At 35.7% G+C, this 26,007-nt stretch overlaps 1 protein-coding gene across 1 annotated transcript; it reads left to right on the top strand.

The window, feature by feature from the left end:
• The first annotated feature begins 299 nt into the window (after window positions 1–299).
• LOC141679316 (uncharacterized) lies at window positions 300–4,351 on the top strand. Its single transcript, XM_074485818.1, has 2 exons — window positions 300–1,124; window positions 1,391–4,351. The coding sequence occupies exons 1-2, from the start codon at window positions 300–302 to the stop codon at window positions 4,349–4,351; spliced, it is 3,786 nt and encodes a 1,261-aa protein (XP_074341919.1).
• The last annotated feature ends 21,656 nt before the right edge of the window (window positions 4,352–26,007 follow it).

The raw sequence follows: 26,007 nt of genomic DNA, 5'->3' as shown, positions 1-26,007 counted from the left end.
GAAAAGGAGAGATTCATGGAGATTGAAGGTGTAATCCGTGAAAAAAATGCAGAGGAGGAGGAGATTAGAGTTAAATCCCGTGATTGTAGCTATCAGTTGACAGAAGATGTGGTTATGTCAACGGTAGGTCAGCAAAAAGGAAATGGGAGTGTGGTGATTGATCCTAAAAGGAGGCGTACAGCGGAGAATTTGCTGGGAGAAAATTATGGGGTGGACATTATGCAAAATATAGGAAATCAAAAAAACGAGCCAAAAAACATGCAAGTGGCGGGTCCTGTAGCCCAGGCCCGCCAAGGATTATGAGTCTTATAGTGTGGAACTGTCGTGGACTGGCCAATCCACGGACAGTTAGATTTCTTAATGAAATCAATAAAACGTATAGGCCTAGTGCTGTTTTTCTTAGTGAGACATTAGTAAAGAAAAATAAAGTAGAGAAAGTTAGTAAAAGATTGGGTTTTGCGGATTGTTTTGCTGTAGATCCTCAAGGGCATGGAGGGGGTGTTGCTCTAATGTGGAAGAATGAGGGGGGCATTAATATAGTGGATAGTTGTAGTAACTTTATTGACTTTGAGGTCCAGCATGAGCAATTGGGACGTTGGAGATATACGGGGTACTATGGTTATCCAGAGAGAGGAAGGCGTGCAGAGTCGTGGGATATGATGCGTAGGTTAGCAGGGGCATCAACATTACCGTGGTGCCTAATCGGGGATTTTAATGACATTGTGACAATGGAAGAGAAAACAGGTGGAAGCAAACAGCCTCATGTGTTGTTGGATGGTTTTGCTGAAGCAATAACGGATTGTGGATTGGCTGATTTAGGCTATACAAGGAACAAGTATACGTGGGAGAGGTCGAGGGGGACAAGTCGGTGGGTTCAAGAGAGGTTGTATAGAGGATTAGCTACATCAGAATGGATCGAGATGTTTCCAGGTGCTGAAGTGAGGGTTCTTAAAATATTAACTTCTGATCACAAACCCTTGTTTTTACAGCTAAACAGGCAAGTTTATGTACCTAAAAGAGGTAGGTTCCGTTTTGAAAACATGTGGATAGAGGACAATGATTGTAGAAATATTGTTAAGGGCTATTGGAGCAATAAAGGTGGAAGTAACATGATGGATAAGATGGTAAGATGTTGCGCTAAGTTAAAAGAGTGGGGGGTGGTATGGTGAAAGATATGAAGATGAGTTTGGGTAATTATCGTAAGGAGATGCAGAAATATAGGTCCAGGAGAGATAGTGCTGGTGTTCGGTTGTATGATCAAGCTAGGTCGAATTATCTGAAATTGCTTGAAAAGCAGGAGATATTTTGGCGCCAGAGAGCAAAGCAATTTTAGTTGTGTGATGGAGATAGCAATACGCGATTTTTTCATAAATTTGCGTCTACAAGGAAGGATCATAACAGAATTAGCAGATTGAAAGATGATAATAGGGAATGGCAAGAAACTGAGGAGGGTATTCAAACTGTTATTACACAGTATTTTGAGAATTTGTTTTGTAGCACTGCTGCAGGGGAAAGAATATCAGAGAGAGTTAAATTTAAGGAAATTTCAGAGGAGGAAAGTCATACTTTGATAGTGCCTATTGTCGAAGAGGAAGTTAAGGATGCTGTGTTTGGGATGCATGCTGATAAATCTCCTGGGATTGACGGTTTTAATCCGGCATTTTTTCAGGCTTATTGGGATATCGTGGGTGCGGATGTAGTGGCATCTTGTCAACGTTTATTTGAATATGGAGAGATGCCAGAGGATATAAATAAGACGCTGGTTTGCCTGATTCCTAAGGTGAAAAAACCAAATAAGGTAGCTGATCTTAGGCCTATCTCTTTATGTAATGTGTTGATGAGAATTCTGTCTAAAGTCTTGGCAAACAGATTAAAGCCAACTCTTAATTCAATCATTTCTACGAATCAAAGTGCGTTCATTGAGGGGAGGCTGTTGACGGATAATGCTTTGATTGCATTCGAGGCAAATCATTATATTCACAGGAAAACACAGGGGATTAATGGAGTAGCTGAAATGAAGGTGGATGTATCTAAGGCCTATGACAGGTTGGAGTGGACATATATTGAGTGGATGTTGCATAAGTTTGAGTTCCCTCAGAAATGGATAGAAAGAGTAATGCAGTGTATTCGATCAGTGTCGTATTGCTTTATCAGAGATAGGAAAATATTTGGAGATGTGGTGCCACAGAGGGGAGTTCGACAAGGGGATCCTTTATCCCCTTATGTGTATATAATTTGTGCAGAAGGTTTAAGTGGCTTGATTCGGCATTATGAAGATGCTGGCCTTTTACATGGGTGTAAAATTGCAAGGGGTGCTCCGCGTATATCTCATCTATTATTCGCAGACGACTGCTATTTCTTTTTTCAGGCATCTATAAGGGAAGCAAATATGATGAAGACCATTATGCAAAAATATGAAAATATCTCAGGGCAAGTGATTAACTATAATAAATCGGATGTGGGTTTCAGTCTGAATACTAGACAGGGAGAACAAGTGGCTGTATGTGATATATTGGGGGTGCGCCGGGTCGTTCAGCCAGGCAAGTACCTCGGAATGCCGATGTGTGTGGGTAAAAGTAAAGTCGAGGCCTTTGGTTTCTTGCATGATCGTATAAAACAGAAGCTGCAAGTCTGGTATAACAAAGAACTGTCTAAGCATGGTAAGCTTACGATGTTAACTTCGTCTGCACAAACTGTTTCCAGTTTTTGGATGAGCTTGTTTCTCATTCCAGCGACATTGTGTGATGAAATGGAGAGAACTATGAATGATTTCTTATGGGGACGAGCACCTAAAGGAAAAGGGGTCAAGTGGATATCGTGGAAGAAGTTGTGTATGCCTAAAAGTTGTGGGGGTTTGGGGGTGAGGGATTTAAAAAATTTTAATCTATCAATGTTAGCTAAGCAGGGTTGGCGTCTTCTCAATGAATCGAACCCGTTAGTGTCTGCAATTTTGAAAGCTAAGTACTATCTTAAGTCTAATTTTCTAGAAGCAGAAGTTGGAAATAATCCAAGCTATGTGTGGCGTAGTATCATGGCTGCGATGGACATAGTGAAGGCAGGGACTAGGAGAAAGATTGGAAACGGAGAGGACACAAAGGTCTGGGATGATTCATGGCTCCCAGACAAAGCAAATGGCTTTGTAACTACTGTTATACCGGATCAGTTGCAGGGTATCACAGTGGCTAGTTTTATGATCCCTGAGGAGCGTCGATGGGATATGGAGGTTGTAAATGATATTTGTAATAGTCGAGATGTGGAATTAATTAAGCGAATCCCAATACCGTTGATGGATAGGAGAGACTCGTGGTACTGGATGCTGGAGGAAAATGGTGAGTTTACGGTCAAAAGTTGTTATAGGTGGCTACAGGGAGAGAATGATGGGTCTTATCGTCTGTTCTGGAATAAATTGTGGTCATTGAGGATGCCCCATAAAGTAACAAATTTCATCTGGAAAGTAAGTAAATGGTGCCTTCCAACTGCGAGTGCACTAGCAGGGAAAGGGATTAGTATTGATACTCGTTGTCTGTGGTGCCATAGTGCAGAAGAAACAGATGTACATGCGTTGTTCTTTTGTGAATTTGCAAAGACAGTCTGGTATGCAGTTGGGCTTAGTCAAATTGTGCAGACCATTCAAACTGATTCTGCGTTCAGGGGGGTGGTGAAAGTGTTTGAGATGTGCTCAAGGAATCAGTGCATTCAGTTCGCGATGGTTAGTTGGAGTTTGTGGAATAGGAGAAACAGATGGCTCTGGGATAAAATAAATGGATCTGCATATGGGGTAAAGGCTGCAGCGTGTAATTTAATTCGAGTTTGGAAGGAGGCTCAAGCTAAGGTAGTGCATCAAAATCTGCAGAATCAGCAAGGTGACCGTACGTGGAGAAAACCAGACAAAGGATGGGTGAAAGTTAATATGGATGCTGCAGTTTTTGGAGATGGGAGTATAGGTGTTGGTAGTGTTATTCGAGACTCAAATGGATGCTTCATAGGAGCAAGATGTCGTAGACTGGAAGGCAGTTGGAGCCCGAGAGAGGCTGAGGCAATTAGCATGAAAGAGGCTCTTTCGTGGGTGATTGAAAAGGGATTCAAGCACTGTGTGTTTGAGTCGGATTCGAAATGCCTTGTAAATGCGTGTAATGGCTCGCCGGGGGAGGCGTTCTTTGGGACACTTGTGTCAGATTGTGTTTATTTATTAAAGCACATAAGTCCAGTGCTAGTGAGGTTTAGTTATCGATCTGCGAATACAGTGGCGCATGAGTTAGCAAGAGCCGCTTATTCTATGTCAGATATAGGGGAATGGTATGTCGTTCCACCTAATTTTATTTCTCAAGTACTAGAGATTGATAAGAGTTGATCAATGCAAGTGCGGTTTATTCAAAAAAAAAAACTAGTTAATCCGAGAAAGCCCTGTAATTCTTTTAAACTCCGAAATTCAGGCCAGTCTTGCATAGCCTTGACTTTGTCCATATCCATGACCCCCCCTTCTGCCGAAATAACATGCCCTAAATAATTGAGTTTTTCTTGCCCGAATTCATAGTTATTTTCATTTGCAAACAACTGTTGGACACTTAATATATGCAGGACCTGAGCCAAGTCTTCAATATGTTGCTGCTTAGTCGGACTGTAAACTAAAATATCGTCAAAAAATACAAGCACCTTCTTTCGTAATAAGGATCTAAAAACAGAATTCATAAGGGCGTAAAACGTAGCTAGAGCATTCATCATCAACGATTAATCCTGTATAGACCAATTTTTTAAAAATAGTCCATTAACCGGATTAAAAATTATATGAAACAGGACTCATCCGAACTCACTGTTTCTCATATAAGGCCTTATATCAGTAGATTTCTTGAAAGTTGTGCAACAATTACTCGTGCTTGCATCACCTTCGAAATCACTAAACTAGTACGCTTGCCGTAATAATAATGTGATTACGCAATGCTAATTACTTCCTCTATTTTTTTTATTTGTCGCATTGATCGTTGCATACATTTTAATGTGGTTTGACCGGATAGTTAGAAATATATTTTTAATTTTTTTTTTGTGAATTGAAATATAAATTGTCTACTTTTATTTTTAAATAAAAATTACAAAGGATAATTCTAACTAACCGGTCAAAATATATCGAAATGTGTGCAATAATCAAAGCGATAAATAAAAAAACAAAGAGGTAAATATTGACAACTAGTTAACTGAAAACGATTTTGGGAATCAAAATATTATGGTTTACGTTTTTTTTCTCATCGGATATTAATTAAATATTGAGCCCATAAGGATTGGCTTAATTGACTAAAGAGGGGATAATTATCCTCTTGGTCACATGTTCGAATCTCACATAGTCACAATTTATGATTATGCCTCCTGAGCCCAGAATCTGTCGCTTAAATGCGGTTTAATTTGGTTCACGTGATTTGCAGACTATTGTGAGTCCGTGAGGTTTACCCAATACGCATTCGAAGGGTAACTGCTGCGGATTATCTACGATAATATATTGACAAAATACTTGTTACATGATATCCTTTTTGCTAAATATGTAACTAAAATTTTATTTGTAATACATTAACAAAATTTTATTTTCTGATCAAGGATTAGGGACTAAGAAAGAAATTTAATTAAATCTCCTTCTATCACTAAATACGAACCTGATCAAAAATCCTCCTTTAATCGGTGAAAAAAATCTTAACACTATAAAATAAAACAAACTAACAAAAATTTAGGATAAAAACAATTGACTTGTTGCAAAACCCTCGCCGGTTAAGCTGTCCATTTCTTTGGAGTCTCCCTCAATTGTATATATCTTAAAATAGTAAAATTTTATTATAATATAAGAATTAACTATATCAACTTAAGTTTACTTTATATATATATATAATCTAATCCAACCATTTTACATAATTTAATTTCTTATCTTTTTGAATACATTATATTTTTTCTTACACTTCTTGTCACATTCAGCTATGTATATTATCGAAGGTTAAGTTTGAAATAGACACTTGTGGACTAGAAGACTTTTCAATTTCATAAGACGTAAATAAATATCAAAACATCATCCAACAAACATATAAAAATATATAGACAGAGCAAGTAACCACTCAGGAAATAGCGACATGTATGATGTATGTATAGAAAATTGCAAGTCGAGAATATACATATAATATTCGGGGTTCAAGATTTAATATTGCCCCGTTTGGATATTATTTATTCAAACAAGCTACAAAGACGTTAGCTGCCCCACTAGGCTACTTGTCAACCAAGCCTTCTAGGTACCCACGGAACTGTGAATTCAACATCATGTTATAAATTAATTTTATCCTATAGATATCATGTACTCGTTTGCTAAATTTTAAAATAACTAACTTATAATTTAAATTGAATAAATAATTTATAACTTAAATTAAATAAGTGATTTTTAAGTGATAAGTAAATGAATACCTATAAGTTAAATAAATCTTTGGATAATTTTACTTTTAAGTCAAAAAAAAATTTACTTAAATTAACTAAAATAAATAATATTTAAATACAACTATCTTAATTTATAAATTTTAAATTAGACAAACATTTAAAAACATAAATTTAAAATTTAAGTTAATAAAAAAGCAAAAAATTAAAATAAGTTGAGAAAAAGTACGTCGTCACTAACATTCAACTTATCAACTTATAAATTGTAAATTCAACTTATAAGTTGGGTCGACAAACACTCGATGATAATAGTTACAACTTATAAGTGAATAAGTAACTTAAATTCAGTTAGCCAAATAGGCCCAAAATATTGGAGTATCATGCACATTATTCATTGTTTCTTACAAAAATTAGATCACAGTTATCATGTCATAAATTTATTCAACATTATTCGAATTGTGTATAAATCGGAAAAAAGTTGTCCATTTCGATTCTGTAACGCACAGTTTGTAGTTTTTTTTTGACAAATATGACTTATAACCTTACAAAGTGAGTATCTATTATAAATTTCGGGTGAGTCAGGGTCGAACCCAAGAAGACATGGGACAATAGAGGATAAACTCTTAACCACTGAGCTATCCAACCGTGCTCCACAGTTTGTAGTTAAACATTCTGATCCATGATTTAACTTCGAATGTTAATTTTTCTATAAAAGCTCACCAACATCTATATATGGAAAATGTTATTTTCAGAGCAAAATTTTTAATTTCAAATTAAAAGAAGACTGAAATGATAAATTACCCCTCCTGTATTTATAATAAAAGTCCTGAAAAATATGAAAATAAGGATAATTTGATCTTTTTACATATTTTTATTCTGAAAATAGAAAAGAAACTATAGAAATAACGTTTACTCAAAATATTGACCTCCTTTAAAGAAGGCAAGAACAGTAGTATTGATAAGTTGGCATATTTCTTTAACGCAAGTGTTGAGAGAATGAAAATTCAAAGGAGTTGATATCCATATTATATGAAAAGAGTGTTCTTTAGAGAAACAAAGAACATAACCCACAAAATGACATAAAAAACGACGACGACGACCTGCAACTGAGGTTCAAGACAGTGCCATTTGTAATCGTAGCTCATAAAATTTTTGACTTGACTTGAGGTTGAGGGTGTCGCTATACAAGTAAGCATTTTGTATCATTTACTAACAATAAATAATCTGGCCCCGAGTTGCGACGCCTGCATATTACCAAGGACTATATGTTGTCCAACAAAAAATTAGTTAAATAAAGACAAAATATATGACTTTTCAATTTTAATTTCAAAATATTTGTGACTCGACAGTAAGAATATTTTGATAGCCGGGTTTTGGGCTGGGTTTTTCCTTGTTGTCCGTGGGAAATTGATGGAATATATTTTTATATATATTTTAAGTAGATGATTTTTATTCTCATATTTTTTATGTTTTGTATTGATCTTAATTTTTATTTAAAATTTTTTGATGTTTTATTGTACATAATAAAGATTTCATGACTTTAAAGGATTTGGAGAAAAAAAATATCTATTATGAAGTTAAAGTAGAAAAAAATTATATTATTGAGCTATACAGGTTATAAATATTGTTTGAACCGTATACTGAGATTCAGAATTTCGATTTTGATGATGTTACAGTCCACGCGAAACTTGCAAGATTTTCCTTAATTCAGAGATGGGCCTAAAATCAAAATCCAACTGAAACAACCGGAAACTGAAGTCAAAAGTCAGCTGTGAATTTTATTTAAGAAACCATATTGGGTCATAGATACCTATTTCTAATTAGTTTAGAGTATTAAAATACTTTTTATATTAAACTTGGGATATATTATTAGACATACGTATTATTTTAGAGTAGATAAGGTAGTTAGGGTTTATACATATAGCCATGGATCTAATTCTTGTAGGAGGATCGTAGATTAAAGGTTTTCTTATCTGAATTCTTATTGTTTCTAATTAGTTTAATTATGTTCCATTGTTATATAGTTTTTCTACTTGTTTAGTTATTAGTGAGTAGTGTTTCCAATGCATTAAGGGAAAGTCATGTTTACACTATAATCTTGATACGATTTTCATAGGAGTTTGATTGATTATGGTTAACTAGAACTATAGTTCGTGCAATGCACCGACATATTCTAGATTATGTTAATCAAAACAATTTTCATTGTAATTGTTGACGATATATTTATATTGTTACCTAATGGATAAATAATTTATTTGTTTATGCATATGAGCACGAGTGACTGAGGTATGTTTGCAATGGTGCATTCGCAGGAAGTAATAAATTATGTTAGTATACATTTTTTACCACTTCATAATTAAATGGTATTTGCAATATGTTAATGTTTAGAAAGTAAAATAAATACAAATGATTATGTATGTCTGATGTATATCAATCACTCTAAATAAAAAATAATTATTAATATATTTTTTAATTATTTAATTTATTTATGTGTTATAAATGAGATTGATGAATCATACTATATAGGTAATTGACGTCAGTATTGTAAGTTTACTCACCGAATGACATATGATACTCCCCGTCCCAACAACTTTCTATTTTTGGATGTTCCAACAGATTGTTAACATTTTCTAAACTAGCATATTATCTTTATACTGACTCCAAAATTTACCCCCGCTTTCTTAATTTTTCTTCAACATAAATAATTTTTTGATCTATTTGTCTAACAACGATGTTAACAACCTATGTGACGATGGGAGTATATGATATATGTCATAGAATGATTAATAGTGAAATATAAACCGTACATATCTATATAAATAGTTTTTTTATTTTTTTTATTTCATTGAATTTAATATAATATTTCGTCATTTCATTATGTTGGAAGACGAGTTTATATTGATGACAAATAAGAATATACGAGTACGTATGTGTGTGGGGGGGCTGTCAATGGATCGGAAATCTGGTCCGACCCGATCCAATCCGAAGGCTAATAGAGCGGATATGGATCATTAAGAAAAAAATCTGATCCGAAAAAAATCTAATCCGATAACGATCTGATCTGATAAATAACGGATATGGATTTAGGCTGATTTGATCCGTTAACGACCCGATCCGACTAATTTATTGTTGGGTAATGAATACAACACAGAGGGGGGTGAATGTGTTTTTGACAATTTTAATGGCTTTTTGAACATTTAAGAATGGTGAACAAAGTAATATGTATTGTAGAGAAAATATGCTTTAACAGAATAATTAAAACATGCACATAAACACACTTATCTTTCAAAACTCACTTAATTTTATATTAAAATCAAGCTAGTGTTTTTCTACAAATTTCTGGGTTCTTAGTAAGTTACAAACTCAGCTTCTCTTTTGAGAGTTACAAGATTTTACAGATCTATTTGTTACATTTAAGACAAAGCATCCGGTGTTTACTTAATAGAACAGTAAACACTGGTTTTTACACAGCATGCAACAACATGTACTAAACCCTACTTTTGGATAACCAAATCTTTCTATTTTTTGTCTTAGTGTATCTTTGCTAATCTTGCCTGACTGTGACTTTGCTTTGCCAGTTAATCTTGGCCTTTGATCTTGTACTCTTCAAGCTACTTTTGTAAAATCTTCAAACTAGTGATTGATTTGTTTATTGATTGATAATCTTGGATATTAAACTGATCTGCAATCTATACTTGAGCTTTACATTCTAGATCTCCAATTAGTCATATAGAGAACTCGACATCTTGATAAGTATAATGACTTATCGAGATCTCTATTTAATCTATAGTTGTTTGACTTATCGAAGTCTTTGAGTTCTCTGTAAGAGAATTTGGCTTGTCGAGATCTCTCATCTTCATGTCTTCATTTTGGCTTATCGATATCTCTATTTCTCTAGTGATAAATTGACATATCGATATCTCAGAGATCTCTAGTGATATTTTGACTTATCGATATCTCAAAGATCTCTAGTGATATTTTGACTTGTCGATATCTCAGAGTTCTTTAGTGAAGAAATGACTTGTCGATATCTCCAAACTTCATGTCTTCAATTTGGCTTGTCGATATCTCTGAGTTCTCTAGTAGCTTTTCTTGACTTCTCGATAAGTTATTCTGGAGTTCTCGAATGACTTCTCTATAACACTTAATCTGTGACTTGTAAACTTCTTGGCTTAGAATATTTTTCACAAAACAAATTTATTCAACTCCAAATTTTTTCACACTTTCTCTGAGGCATGATCTTCATGATCTTCTTCCAGAGCTTATTCTTAGACTTGAGACTGTTTACAGAAAAATACTCCAGTCTAGTCTATTTATATTTTTACAGACTCAAGTGATACAATACACAATGCAAACTTAGATTATAATATAACTTACTTAGGGTTATCAATTTGACTTAGTCTTGTTATAGTACAGGCATGTCTTGCACAACATTTATTATATATAAATTTATAATATATAGTATAATAAATTAAATTGAATTATATATAAAAATATATGATACATTTATCACATTTTTCGTTAACATTATTCCATTGTCTGTGTCAAGTTATGTTCAATTCTTGATTTGGGTCCGGTAAAGCACACTCAGAAACATTCTGGTTATTTTCATAGAGGGCTCGTATGAAGCGTTGTTAGGAATATATGTGCATTAGTTTGATGATATGTTTAGCAAAACACTTAAGTAGAAATTCAGTGTCTGTAGCCTCAACGGATAAGACCACTTTGGCTATCCGTTGATGGTGTAGCTTTACTTAGAAATAAGTCTAGTGTTGTAGCATATTTCAGTCTCTGTATTTAAGATGTAATTCTTAGAAGTTGAGAGAAACTATGAGTCATGTTGACTACTAGAAGATATGCAGATAGGAAGGCCAATTGTAAATATTTCATGCCTTGTAATTTTGTATAAATGAAGTGGTATCAACGGATGACTTAAAGACCTTCAACGGATGAGAAGCTAAGCTTCAACGGATGTCTCTAAAGCTTCAACGGATAACATCCTTCAACGGATGAGTGCATCAACGGATGAAAGCTTCAACGGATGTTCTGTTGATTAACCGTTGATAAGTGGTAGTTGTACCTACAAACAGAGGCACGTGGGTGAACAGAGATAACTGAAATGTGGCAGCCTAATTTCAGGAACATCAGAAAAAGCAGCCGTTCTACTCTAGTATAAAGAGACTTTAAGTCAACAAAGTACTGGAGTGAACTGGAGAAGAAACAAGTGGAGATCTTACTTTATTATTTTATATATCCTTGTCTTCACTTGTAAACTTGGTAATATATAAACCAAGTAGTAGCTAGTAATTAGATAAGAATTTTTCCAGAGCTGTTTAGAAAAATCTTGAGAGAAAAATTATCTAGTTTGTACTAGGATGCAGCTGTGATCAAATTCTTAGATCACAGAATTTCTGAAATACCATCTCTGGTGGAACAACAAATCCACCAGAAAAGTTTTTAAAGGTTTATTGTGTTCTTTACATTTGTGTTTGAATATATATCTGTCTGTATCAGCTTAAAGCAATTCACACACTTGTTCATCTTGAACACACAGTCTTTATAAACTGCTCAAAACTTGAAAAAAGTTTTGAGATTTATATTCAACCCCCCTTCTGTAAATCTCATTGTTAGTTCTCTAGAAATAACAATTGGTATCAGAGCAGGCTCTTGACAAACAAAGAGTTTAAAGATCTTGGAATCTAACAAAGATGAGTAAGAAGGATATTGGAGTAAAAATCCCAGTTCTTGACAGAGACAGTTATCACCACTGGAAGGTGAAAATGCACCTTCATCTACTCTCCCAAGATGAAGGTTATGTAAACTGTATTGAGAATGGTCCTCACATTCCCCACAAAGTAGCCACAGTTGCTACGACCACAATTGTTGTTGGTCAATCCATTCCAAAACCTAGAGCAGAATGGACAATGGAAGACACAGAAGAAGTCCACAAGGATAAGAAGGCTATGAACATTTTGTTTAATGGTCTTGACAAGGATATGTTTGACAATGTGATAAATTGCTCAACTGCCAAAGAGGTTTGGGACACAGTTCAGCTGCTGTGTGAAGGTACAGAACAAGTAAAAGAGAACAAGATGCAGCTTCTCATTCAACAGTATGAGTATTTTCATTTTGAAGAAAATGAATCTTTAAATGACACATTTAACAGATTCCAAAAGCTGTTGAATGGATTGAAGCTGTATGGTAGAGTGTACCAGGTGAAGGATTCAAATCTTAAATTCTTAAGATCCTTGCCAAAGGAATGGAAACCCATGACTGTCTCCTTAAGAAACTCTCAGGATTATAAGGACTTCACTCTTGAAAGATTATATGGAATCTTGAAGACTTATGAACTAGAGTTGGAACAGGATGAGGTATTGGAGAAGGGGAGAAAGAAAGGAAGTTCAGTTGCATTGGTAGCTGAAAATGAGAGGGAATGCAGACAAGAAACTGTGAGATCTACATCAAACTCCAAAGATGGTACAAGATATCAGGAATCAAGCAAAGGAAAAGAGCAAGTTGCTGAGAATGAAGACAACTCCAGTCAAGATGACTCTGATAGTGTTGATGAGCATCTTGCATTTCTGTCCAGGAGATTTGCAAAGATGAAGTTTAAGAAAAACACTAGAGCCACTAAACCTCATAAGAACATGGTGGACAAATCAAAGTTCAAGTGTTTCAATTGTGGTATAAGTGGACACTTTGCAAGTGAGTGCAGAAAGCCAACTTCTGAAAAGAAGAATTTGACCAAGTAGATTACAAGAAGAAATATTTTGATCTGCTCAAGCAAAAGGAAAGGGCTTTCATTACTCAAGAAAAAGATTGGGCAGCTGATGGAGAGGAAGAGAATGAAGATGTGGAGTATGTCAACTTAGCTCTCATGGCTGATTCTGAGGAAAATGAAGTTAGTTCATCAAGCAATCAGGTAACAACTCAGGTAATCACTACTGATGTAACACAACTTACTAAAGAAGAGTGCAATGATGCTTTTAATGACATGTCTACTGAATTGTATCATTTGCGTGTGTCTCTTAAATCTCTTGCTAAAGAAAATAGTAGGATTAAAGAGAACAATCTGTTTTTAAGTAATAGAAATGCTATGTTAGAAGATAAGTTGATTGACCTAGAGAAAACCAAGCTGCATTGTATATCTGTTGAGAATGAACTAGCTGAATCTATTAAGAAAGTAGAAATACTTTCTAATCAATTAAAGAGAGAGCAAGAGGTGATTAAAGCCTGGAAAACATCTAGGGATGTTAGTGCTCAAATTGCCAAGGTCCAAGGAATTGAATCATTCTGTGAAACTGCCTGGGATAAAAACAAAAAGAAACTGGAATTAATTGATGGGCTGTCAACGGATGTGGAATCAACGGATGATGAAGGTTATCCGTTGAAGGAAGAAAATGAGCATCCGTTGAAGGTTCCTCAATTAAAACAGGCAGATGTTTCTAATAGTGAAAATCTAAAGAAACTCAACAAAAAGTTTGGTTCAACTTCCAAGAACTTTGTTAAAGAAGAAGCAAGCACATCCAAAGATGTCAGTAAGGTGAATATAGGGCACATGACCTTAGAACAGTTAAATAATAGGCTCAAGATGGTTGAGGATAAAAAGGAAACTAAAAGAAAATCTAACAGAAATGGGAAGGTAGGTGTTAACAAACATAACAATTACACACCTGATAGGTATGCTCCTAGAAAAAGCTGTGTGCATTGTAGTAGTGTTAATCATCTATCTGCTAATTGCAAATCTATTAAGAAAACCCCCATAATTGTACCCTCTTCCATGCCTAACATGTCTGCATCATCTCTACATGCTATGCCTACTATGTCTCAACAGAATCCTTATGCACATTTTGCAAACATGCCATATTTTAACAATCCTTATCTTGCTGCATTTAGTATGCCTCAAATGCCATACAATATGCCTATGTAGAATAACATGTATGCATAATCCATGCCTTATCATATTCCAAATGTGCTAAATGATTCTGTGACTAACCCTACACCTCAACCAACTACATCTAAGACCAAGGTTGACTCAAAGTTACCTAAGTCTAAAGATGCAGGAGGAATGAAGTCTAGGAGAAAGGCTAACAAGAAGGGACCCAAGGAAACTTGGGTACCAAAATCAAATTGATTGATTTTATGGTGTGCAGGGAAATAGAAGAAATCTATGGTACTTGGACAGTGGCTGTTCAAGACACATGACAGGAGATTTCTCCCTGCTCACAGAGTTTAAGGAAAGAGCTGGCCCTAGCATAACTTTTGGAGATGACAGCAAAGGGTTTACTATGGGATATGGCTTGATTTCAACAAGGAATGTCATCATTGATGAAGTTGCATTAGTTGATGGTCTCAAACATAACTTACTGAGCATCAGTCAACTATGTGATAAAGGGAATACAGTTTCCTTCAATTCTGAAGCCTGTATTGTCACTAGTAAGAAAGACAACAAAGTGGTTCTAACTGGAGTTAGAAAAGGAAATGTGTACTTAGCTGACTTCAACTCTGCAAATGCAGAATCTATTACTTGTCTCTTCAGCAAAGCAAGTTCAGTTGAGAGTTGGCTATGGCACAAGAAGCTATCCCATTTGAATTTCAAGACAATGAATGATCTAGTCAAAAAGGACCTAGTAAGAGGAATTCCTCTTGTTGAATTCTCAAGGGATGGTTTGTGTGATGCTTGTCAGAAAGGCAAACAAAGGAAAGCATCATTCAAAAAGAAGCTTGAAACAACAATTGATGAACCATTACACCTGCTACATATGGATTTGTTTGGACCAGTCAATGTATTGTCAATTGCAAGAAAAAGATATTGCTTAGTGATTGTAGATGATTTCTCAAAGTTTTCATGGGTCTATTTTCTTGGATCAAAGAATGAAGCAAGTGAAATCATTATCAATCACATCAGGCAAGTCAATAATCATCCTGACCTGAAGGTTAGGAATATCAGGAGTGACAATGGAACTGAGTTCAAGAATTTATCAATGAGGCTGTTCTGTGAAGAAAATGGAATCATGCATGAGTTCTCAGCTCCAAGAACACCTCAGCAAAATGGGGTAGTTGAAAGAAAGAACAGATCTTTAATTGAGGCTGCCAGAACAATGCTTGAAGAATCAAAGTTACCAACATATTTCTGGGCTGAAGCTGTTAATTGTGCCTGTTTCACTCAAAATATCTCTTTGATCAATCAAGCTAAAGGCATGACTCCTTATCAGTTGTTCAAGAGAAGAAAACCAACTCTAAACTTTCTTCATGTCTTTGGATGTAAATGCTTTATACTAAGGAATCAATCTGACCATAAAGGGAAGTTTGATGCAAAGGCTGATGAAGGGATATTTGTTGGTTATTCAGCTGGAAAATCTTATAGGGTCTACAATCTAAGAACCAACATTGTTATGGAATCTGTGCATGTTGTGTTTGATGATAAAAAGATTGATGGACTAACAGATGAGGGACAATATGAGAGACTCAAATTTGATAACATTGAGATATATTGTGATGATAGTGAAGAGGAGACTGATGGAGATAACACTTCAAAAGGGATTCAAAACATGCCCTTGGATAATGCACAAAATACTGCATCCGTTGAAAGTCAGAATTCTGCATCCGTTGATAGAGGCAATGCAGTATCCGTTGAAAGACATGGTGTATCATCCGTTGAAGTACTAAATGAAGCATCCGTTGATCATAGTTTATCAACGGATAATCGATTTATATCATCAGTTGATAGAACTCCAAGTTCCCTGCAAAGGACCAACAACTCAGGGGGAGTTTCAACTAGTCAACACTATGTCTCACATCATGACAATACTGAGGCCACCTCATCTAGAGCACATCTTCCACTTCAAAGGAAATGGACCAAGAATCATCCCTTTGAACTGATCATTGGTGATGCATCATCTAAAGTGCAAACAAGAAGAGCTACTCAAGATGAATGTCTGTATAGTAGTTTTCTATCTCAGGAGGAACCTAAGAAAGTGGAAGAAGCCTTATTGGATCCAGATTGGATATTAGCTATGCAGGAAGAGCTAAACCAATTTGAGAGAAACCAAGTTTGGAAGCTGGTACCCAAACCAAAGAACAAGAGTCCTATTGACACAAAATGGGTATTCAGAAACAAGATGGATGAAAATGGCATTATCATAAGGAATAAAGCCAGATTGGTTGCTAAAGGCTATTCTCAGCAAGAGGGAAGAGATTTTGATGAGACATATGCTCCTGTTGCAAGACTTGAAGCCATCAGAATTTTTCTAGCCTATGCAGCTCATGCCAATTTCAAAGTCTATCAAATGGATGTCAAGAGTGCATTTCTAAATGGGAAATTAGAGGAAGAAGTCTATGTAAGTCAACCTCCAGGATTTGAAGATCCAAATTTTCCAGACTATGTATATTATCTGTTAAAAGCACTCTATGGACTGAAGCAAGCACCTAGAGCCTGGTATGAAACCTTATCAAAATTTCTTTTGGAGAATCACTTCACTAGAGGTACTGTTGATAAAACTCTCTTCTTTAGGAATGTTAATGGCTCTAGTATACTTGTTCAAATTTATGTAGACGACATAATATTTGGTTCTAAAGATGATAAACTTTGTAAAAAGTTTGCTAAGCTAATGCAAAGTAATTATGAAATGAGCCTTATGGGAGAACTAACCTATTTTCTTGGTTTACAAATTAAACAAGTTAGTAATGGAATTTTCATTAGTCAAACTAAATATATTCATGATCTTTTAAAGAAGTTTGACTTAATGGAATGTTCATCTGCAAAAACTCCCATGGCCACTGCCACCAAACTTGAATTAAATAAGACTGAAAGGTCTGTGGACATTACAAGTTATAGAGGCATGGTTGGTTCACTTTTATATTTAACTGCTAGCAGACCAGATATAATGTTTGCTACATGTCTGTGTCCTAGATTTCAAGCTGATCCTAGGGAGTCTCACTTAATAGCTATCAAAAGGATTTTCAGATATCTCAAGGGTACACCAAATTTAGGTATTTGGTATCCTAGAGAATCTGGCTTTGATCTAATTGGTTATTCAGATGCAGACTATGCAGGTTGCAAAATAGACAGGAAAAGTACAACAGGCTCCTGCCAATTCCTGGGAAACAAGCTTGTATCATGGTTTAGCAAAAAGCAAAATTCAGTCTCTACTTCTACAGCTGAGGCTGAATACATTGCTGCTGGAAGTTGCTGCTCTCAAGTGTTATGGATGAGAAATCAACTCCTTGACTATGGACTTCATGTTGATAGAATTCCTATCTTTTGTGACAACACAAGTGCCATAGCCATAACAGAGAATCCTGTACAGCACTCAAGAACCAAGCACATTGATATCAAGTACCACTTCATTAGGGAGCATGTCATGAATGGTACAGTGGAACTACATTTTGTTCCAAGTGAACAACAAATTGCAGACATATTTACCAAGCCACTTGATGAATCAACATTCACAAGATTAGTAAGTGAGCTAGGTATGCTTAATTACTCTTAAAATTCATGTCCTTATTGCAATTTGAATTGAAGCCTGAAATATATTAGTTGCTAGAACAAATTTGACTTTTAACAAAGTTTATACCATCAACGGATGTTTCCTATCCGTTGAAAGTCAAAATTGCTCTATCAACGGATATTCATTATCCGTTGAAAGACAAATACATTTCTGGAATTTTTATCCGTCAACGGATAAAACTGAAGTACCTTTCAACGGATGACAATTTGCCTTATCCGTTGAAATGTCACATCAGTCGATTCAGGTGTTTCACAGCCGTTGATTCTATTTTCTTAACCGTTGATACTCATACATACATCTGTATGTATTGGTTTTAAAGGTAGTTATTAGAATACTTACAGTTTATTCTTAAACGGCTGAAATTCACTAACATATACTTATCTTTTACTAATTTTTTTTGAAAGCATATAAGCCCTTCTGATTTTTCATTTTTACTTTACGCTTTCTTAAAATTTCAAGCATTTACCATTTTCTCTCTGCAAAACATTCAAGTTATTCTCTGCAATTTCTACTCACAACAATGGCACCAGTCGTGAAAATTATGTCTCAATCTGGGTTCATCTATGAGAAGAACAATTTCATAGCTTTGGTAGAAAAGAATGAAGCCCATTCAGACTATCACAAAATGATGGACTTCATCAAAAACTGTAAACTTAGCTATGCAATGCTGGAAGCCCCAACGATTTACTGTGAAGTAGTTGAGGAGATTTGGACAACTGCTGAGTTCAACTCCATAGATATGACTATCTCCTTCACTCTCAAAGGTAAAAATCACTGTATTAACTGTGATGATTTACAAGCATGTTTTAAATTACCTGAGAACAATGTCATGACACCACACACTGATAATGATGTATCCAGCATGTTAGATTCCATAGGTTATTCTCTTAACTCTGCTAGTTTAGGGAGTATTAGAAGAAAAGGCCTTAGGAAAGAATGGAGTTTTCTTGGGGATGCCTTTATAAAGGTTTTCTCTGGGAAAATTAGTAATTTTGATGCCATAACTTCATCTCTTGTTAATATGCTCTATATGCTTGTTTCTGATAGGTATTTTAACCTTAGCAACTATGTGATGCTAGAATTGGGTACTAGATTAGGTAACAAAACTAATAGACCTAATAACATCTATTATGCTAGATTCTTTATGTTATTGGCTAACCATGTTGCTGAAGGTTTGGTCATAATCAATGAGAATAATAAACTCAAGTGCTGGGCACAAGAGAAAAGAGTTCTTGCAGATTTATTGAGAATGGATCTCAACAGCAGTGTGCCATTGGTATATTTACCAATCATAAATGCACCTCAGGTAGGTGAGGTGATTGCTTCTACAACTCCTACTTCTTCCAACCCCTCTATTTCTTTATCTTCTAGTGTGGCCATGAAATCTGTGACAATGCCCCAACAGATTTCTACCAAGGTCACCAAAACTAAACTTTCAAAATCAAAGACAAAGAAAACCACCTCTGTTGTTTCTCAAAAGACAACAGTTGTAACACCAACCATTAACCCTGAGGAGAGTGAACAGGGTGTGAGTGGTGAGGGGAGGGGTGAACATCAAAGAAACCCCCAGGATAAGGAAGGAGAGTTAAGTGCTTCCCAAGCTAGCCAAGCCACAGTTTCTCAAAAAGCTGTGGTGGTTGAAAAGGTATCTAGCACATCCCTAGTTGCATCCTCCCAAAAGGATGTTACTATTGAAAATAGTTCCCAACCAGGAACACAGAACAAACGAGGGAGGGACACTGAAGCCAAACACTCACCAACAAAAGCTTTTATTAGAAGAAAGAAGGCTAGAACCCAATCTTCTACACAGGGTGCACACACTGCACAGATACATCCATCTGTATCTATGCCTTCTCAAACTCAGTTTGATGTGGCTCCAATAAATGTGGAGTCACAGCCCCATTCTCTCACAATAATCACACATCAATCACCAAAGACTTCATCACCATCTCTGGATGTGGATATGTTATTTCCATCAATTCCTGATTCTCCCTCTTTACAACTCACGGAGGAGCCCCACTCAAATACAGGTGATCATCATCTCTTAGATGATTTGTTGGATCACCCGCAAATTCTTTCAGATATAATTGAAGGATCTGTGTCACCACATCTCAAATCAATCTACACAGATTCAACAGTTATATCACTTTCAATTTCAACTTCTTTTCCTTCTTCAACGGATATCACTCATCCGTTGACAAGTGGTTGCTCTTCAACGGATAAGCTTAACAGCAGTTATCCGTTGATAACATCAGTTTCACCTTTAACGGATATTCCACATCCGTTGATAGTCTCTCCACACATAACTGAATCAATTCCAAGTGTAGAAGACATGAATACTGTGCAATCACTCTTAGGATTGAGGGAAGGGAGTGAAAATTTGAGTGAGAGGCCGGGTTGCTCCCAGGCAAAAGGAGAGATTGAGAGCTCAAAAATGCATGCTATTTCTTCCAGCATGGCAAAAGTAAGTGAGAGGAGTACCACCTTAGTAGGTGAAGGTGAGGGAGTGAGTTGTGTGAGCCAGGGGGAGCCCCTGATGCAAGAAAATAGAGAAAAAGAGAGAAAGGCAGGTACAGTAGATATAAGGGTGGAACCAGCCATTGCTAGTGAGTCAATGATTGTGCATGATGCTGAAAAGGAAAGACAATTTCAGCAACATTACAAAGCTGTAATTGATAACATTTCCTTGGATGCTGACACTTTTACTCATCCTGTGTCAGCCTATCAAATGTTGGCTGCTCAGGGCAATGAGAAGGCAGAAAAGACACTACATCTAGTACACACAACAGAATCTCTTCAAAGGGATAAAGCTGCTATTAACAAGATGCCTTCTACAGCTGGTGAGCCATCTGAGGAATTTGGAGTAAATTCTGATGATGATGACTCTGTTTCTTTTGATGGAAGCATGAACTTAGGGGGAGGTGAAGGCCCTAGTTCAATTCCAAATCTACCTGAATGGGCTTTGACAAAAGAGTATAGATCAGGGGAATTCAATGTCTCCTTAGTCAAAAAAATCAACACTATTCAACAGGCCATTCAGAACACTTCACATGCAAGTATCAAGGCTATCCTTCAAGCTCACCTGGACTCACTGCATCTCATGAAGTTGCAGCAAGTAAAGCAGAATCTGAGTATGGATGATCTCAGGAAGGATATTGCTGACTTGAAATCCTACAGTTCTGAAAAATTGGATTCAGTCATGCCCTATGGTACATTGCAGGACTTGGTTTTGAGATTGAAAAAGGAATCAGTTACTGAGAAAAGGCTGGCCAAGTTGGAAGACAGAGTTCAAGTTATTGAAGATTCTGTGGCCACCATTCTTCACAACCAACAATCTCAAACCAGTCTCCTAATGCAGCTGGCAAAAGCACAAGGCTTGACCCCTCTCCTTGATGATAACAAAAAAGGGGAGAGTAAAAGGGAAGGGGAAGGAGAGCCATCTACAAAAATCAAAATATCTAAAGTGCTAGTTCCTGCCATCACTACTTCTCCAATCATTCAAATCAAAGGAAAGCCTGATGGAATTGATTTGATTCAGCTAGCAGCAGCTGAAATTCAAGTGAAAGAGCAAAGGAGGAGAATTGATGAAAGGTTGCAACTGTTGTTTGGCTCTACACAAGATAAATCAACATCTGTGAAATATAGCACAAAGATTGAACCAATCAACATGGAGCTCAAGCCAGTAGGGAGACATAAGGATGGAGAAGCTTCTTCCAAAGAACTACAAGCTATAATTCTCAAGCCCAATAAAAGATCTAATAAGGACTCTACAAAGAATCCTTTAAAAGAAGTGGACTTTCCTCCTCCAAAAGCTGATGAGAACAAGCTTTTAGGTAGGAGTATTGCTTATCTCAAAGAGACCATGGATGAGGCTGTAAGGAGAAATAGGGCTATTATCTCTAGAGAGGGAAAGAGCATATGTGTGATGCAAGGACATCCCAAATTCTCAATAGCCAAGAAGGAAGAAGTCAAGCAACTAAAGGCTGACAAAAGAGCACAAGCAAAGCTTGAACAACAGCTAAAGTCAAGTCAAGTTGAAGAAGAGAAAGGAATTGAAGTCAGGGGTGAAGACAAGATTGCAAACCTAGATGAGGTTTTTGGGAGTATATTTGGTGAGAGTATGGAAGAAAGAGAGGAATGGCAGAAGGGAAACAGAAGAAAGGCCAAGGCACATAGAAGGAGTGAAGATAATACTGAAGTAACCAAATCTATATCTAAACCACTACCTTCCATACCTGAACCTCTTGTTGCTAATCCCACTATAAACATCCATGGTGAACCAATCATTCCAAAAGAGGAACCTATTGATTGGGACACCATCAAATTGCCTACCTTTCTAACCACTCTTCCACTACCAAAGAAACAGAAAAGAAAACCCAAATCTACACCTCCCATAACCTCTAAGAAATTCACTCAAAAACAAAAGCCTAAGCCTAAGCCATCCATTTCTAAAGATGATTATGTTCACATCTGTGACATAAAAGAAATTTCAGACATTGAACTCTATCTGGATGAGCTGGAGGATGTAAGAGGAATAGCTGCTTACAGACAGCTACCAGAGAGATTAGTGTTCAGATACAAAGGAGCTGGGGAAAGAACATGGCCTCTCCACAGGATTCTGAATGAAGGCTACTCTACCTTGATTAGAGTCTTTTCAGCTATACAAAAGGATTCTGGCTTTACCAGAACTGCCAAGACTGAAATTCTCAACAAGATTGCCAATATAAGGAAAACTTGGAGGGAGCCCAATGCTTTACCCAGGAATTTACTCATTCAAGAAAGGGGAATTACAATTCACAAATCACCTCATTGGTTGATGGAATTTAGAGATGATAAAGGAGTCAGAAGATTTTTCAGACTTGAAGACCAACTCAAGATTGCCAGCAATGAAACTCTCAAGGAAATGCAATCTAAGTTGGATATCAGTGTTGAAGATGAAGCTGAATTCTTCAGACAACTCCAACTCCAAATTGAGGAAAATGACAAAGGGCTAGGAAAGAAAACCAGGGAACAAAGAAGAAAAAGATGATTTGCTCAGGCTAAAGGAGTATCCTTGGAAATACTGTAAATCTTCAATTTCCTCCTAGTACATACATTTTTGCAGCATTTTCAAATTTCTACTTAGTTTCAATTCATATATCTGTTAAGTGTTTTGTTATCATCAAGTTAACCCTGAATTTATGCCTACAATTCTTATAGACATAAATAGGGGGAGATTGTTAGGAATATATGTGCATTAGTTTGATGATATGTTTAGCAAAACACTTAAGTAGAAATTCAGTGTCTGTAGCCTCAACGGATAAGACCACTTTGGCTATCCGTTGATGGTGTAGCTTTACTTAGAAATAAGTCTAGTGTTGTAGCATATTTCAGTCTCTGTATTTAAGATGTAATTCTTAGAAGTTGAGAGAAACTATGAGTCATGTTGACTACTAGAAGATATGCAGATAGGAAGGCCAATTGTACATATTTCATGCCTTGTAATTTTGTATAAATGAAGTGGTATCAACGGATGACTTAAAGACCTTCAACGGATGAGAAGCTAAGCTTCAACGGATGTCTCTAAAGCTTCAACGGATAACATCCTTCAACGGATGAGTGCATCAACGGATGAAAGCTTCAACGGATGTTCTGTTGATTAACCGTTGATAAGTGGTAGTTGTACCTACAAACAGAGGCACGTGGGTGAACAGAGATAACTGAAATGTGGCAGCCTAATTTCAGGAACATCAGAAAAAGCAGCCGTTCTACTCTAGTATAAAGAGACTTTAAGTCAACAAAGTACTGGAGTGAACTGGAGAAGAAACAAGTGGAGATCTTACTTTATTATTTTATATATCCTTGTCTTCACTTGTAAACTTGGTAATATATAAACCAAGTAGTAGCTAGTAATTAGATAAGAATTTTTCCAGAGCTGTTTAGAAAAATCTTGAGAGAAAAATTATCTAGTTTGTACTAGGATGCAGCTGTGATCAAATTCTTAGATCACAGAATTTCTGAAATACCATCTCTGGTGGAACAACAAATCCACCAGAAAAGTTTTTAAAGGTTTATTGTGTTCTTTACATTTGTGTTTGAATATATATCTGTCTGTATCAGCTTAAAGCAATTCACACACTTGTTCATCTTGAACACACAGTCTTTATAAACTGCTCAAAACTTGAAAAAGTTTTGAGATTTACATTCAACCCCCCTTCTGTAAATCTCATTGTTAGTTCTCTAGAAATAACAAGCGTTTTAGTAAATAATAAGGTTCTTGTAATTTTCAAAGTATTGAGATGCTGATCTTGAGATATGTTCACAATCTATGTCATTTGGTGTTCAAACAAGTATAAGGTAACAGCCAGGTTTAATCCACATCCAAATTCACTCCATCTAGATTGAAAGAAATGTAATAATATGGTGATGATATAGAAACCAATGCAACATACATACATACATATTTAGTTCAGAGCTTATATGAACATTATGCATTATCACGGATAAAAAAATTGAGTGTATTGTAAGAAATTATGTTTGCATTTTATTTTTTAATATATAAACGGATCGGAGCTTCGATTCGTTATCTGCGATCCTAACGGATCCGGATATTGATCGGGCTATTAAAAAATCAATTAAAAGCTTATCTGAATCCGGTAAAATTTAATGGATCAGGATATGAATCACGGCCGATCCGATCCAGATCCGATCCATTGACAACCCTATGTGTGTGTATGTCCCTTTATTAATTTATATATGTATGTATATATTTTATATGTATGTATATATGTATGTATGTATGTATGTACATATGTATATATGTATGTATGTACATATGTATATATGTATGTATGTACATATGTATGTATGTATGTATGCACATATTAATTATATAACAATTCATAATTTTTAATAAATGGATGATGAGATTAATTATATATTATATAGGTATTAATATATACAATTGTCATATGAATTAATTTGCTCAACAAACCCCCGAAGATATTAACAACATATGGGACGGTGGGATTATATGATATATATCACATAATTATTAATAGTGAAGTATAAATCTTACATATTTGTATAAATAATTTATTTTATTTTTTTATTTCATATAATTTAATATAATATTTGGTCATTTCATTGTGTTGGAGGACGATGTTAAATTGATGACAAATAAGAATATTTGAGTATGTATTTATGTATGTATGTGTTTATGTGTGTATATGTGTGTATGTGTATATGCATGCATGCTTGCATGTATGTTGTTGTGCATATGTTGTGTACTTGATGATGACATAAATAAAACACTTAAGTAGATCTTACTTAGTGAAATAATGTAGCACTCGACGGATAAGAATTATAGTCCCGGCGGATAACTCATTACAGTCCCGGCGGATGATGACTTATTATCCATCGAATGAGTAGCTTATGTAATAATAAGTCTGTAGCACATTTCTGCATACACCTTTGTATAGATTCTGTAGTAGCATATAAGTCATGTTGACTTTAACTAGATATGCAGAATAGGCTGATTAATTATAAATAGATGATGTCTTATAACTCTGCATAAGTGAAATGAAGTCAAGTGCCTGATTGCTACCCGACGGATAATCTACAAAGCACCCGACGGATGATCAACAATCCGACGGATGATCATTAACTCGACGGATGATCATGAACCTAATGGATAAAGAATTCAAACATCAGTTGACAGTGACAATTGGTCACATGCGTCGGGATGTATGCAAAAAGTAATGAGGAAGCCTATTAACTGGGTAATAGAGAACAAAGTAGCAAAGGATAAAAACTGATAGTTTTTATAATGATTCTATCTTTTGACTTTGTAATTTTGGTAATATATAAACCAAGAAGTAGCAAATAGAAACCAAGATCTGAGAAACACATAGAGAAACATTTGTAAGCAGAATTCTTAGCATTTCTCTGTATTCTCAGTAGTTCAACATTTATAAGCAGTTGTGTTCATTACACAGAGTTCTCTCGATATAATATATATCTCTGGTGGAATTGTTTAAATCCACCAGAAAGTTTTTAAAGACCCTTATTTTTAATTACTTGTGTCTTGATTCACGTAAGTTTTTATTCCGCATTGTGCTAA

Source organism: Apium graveolens, chromosome 8, assembly GCF_009905375.1.
Source record: "Apium graveolens cultivar Ventura chromosome 8, ASM990537v1, whole genome shotgun sequence".
Lineage (NCBI taxonomy): Eukaryota > Viridiplantae > Streptophyta > Magnoliopsida > Apiales > Apiaceae > Apium > Apium graveolens.
The sequence above is the reverse complement of the archived record's forward strand: the minus strand, read 5'-3'. Positions and strand labels throughout refer to the sequence as shown.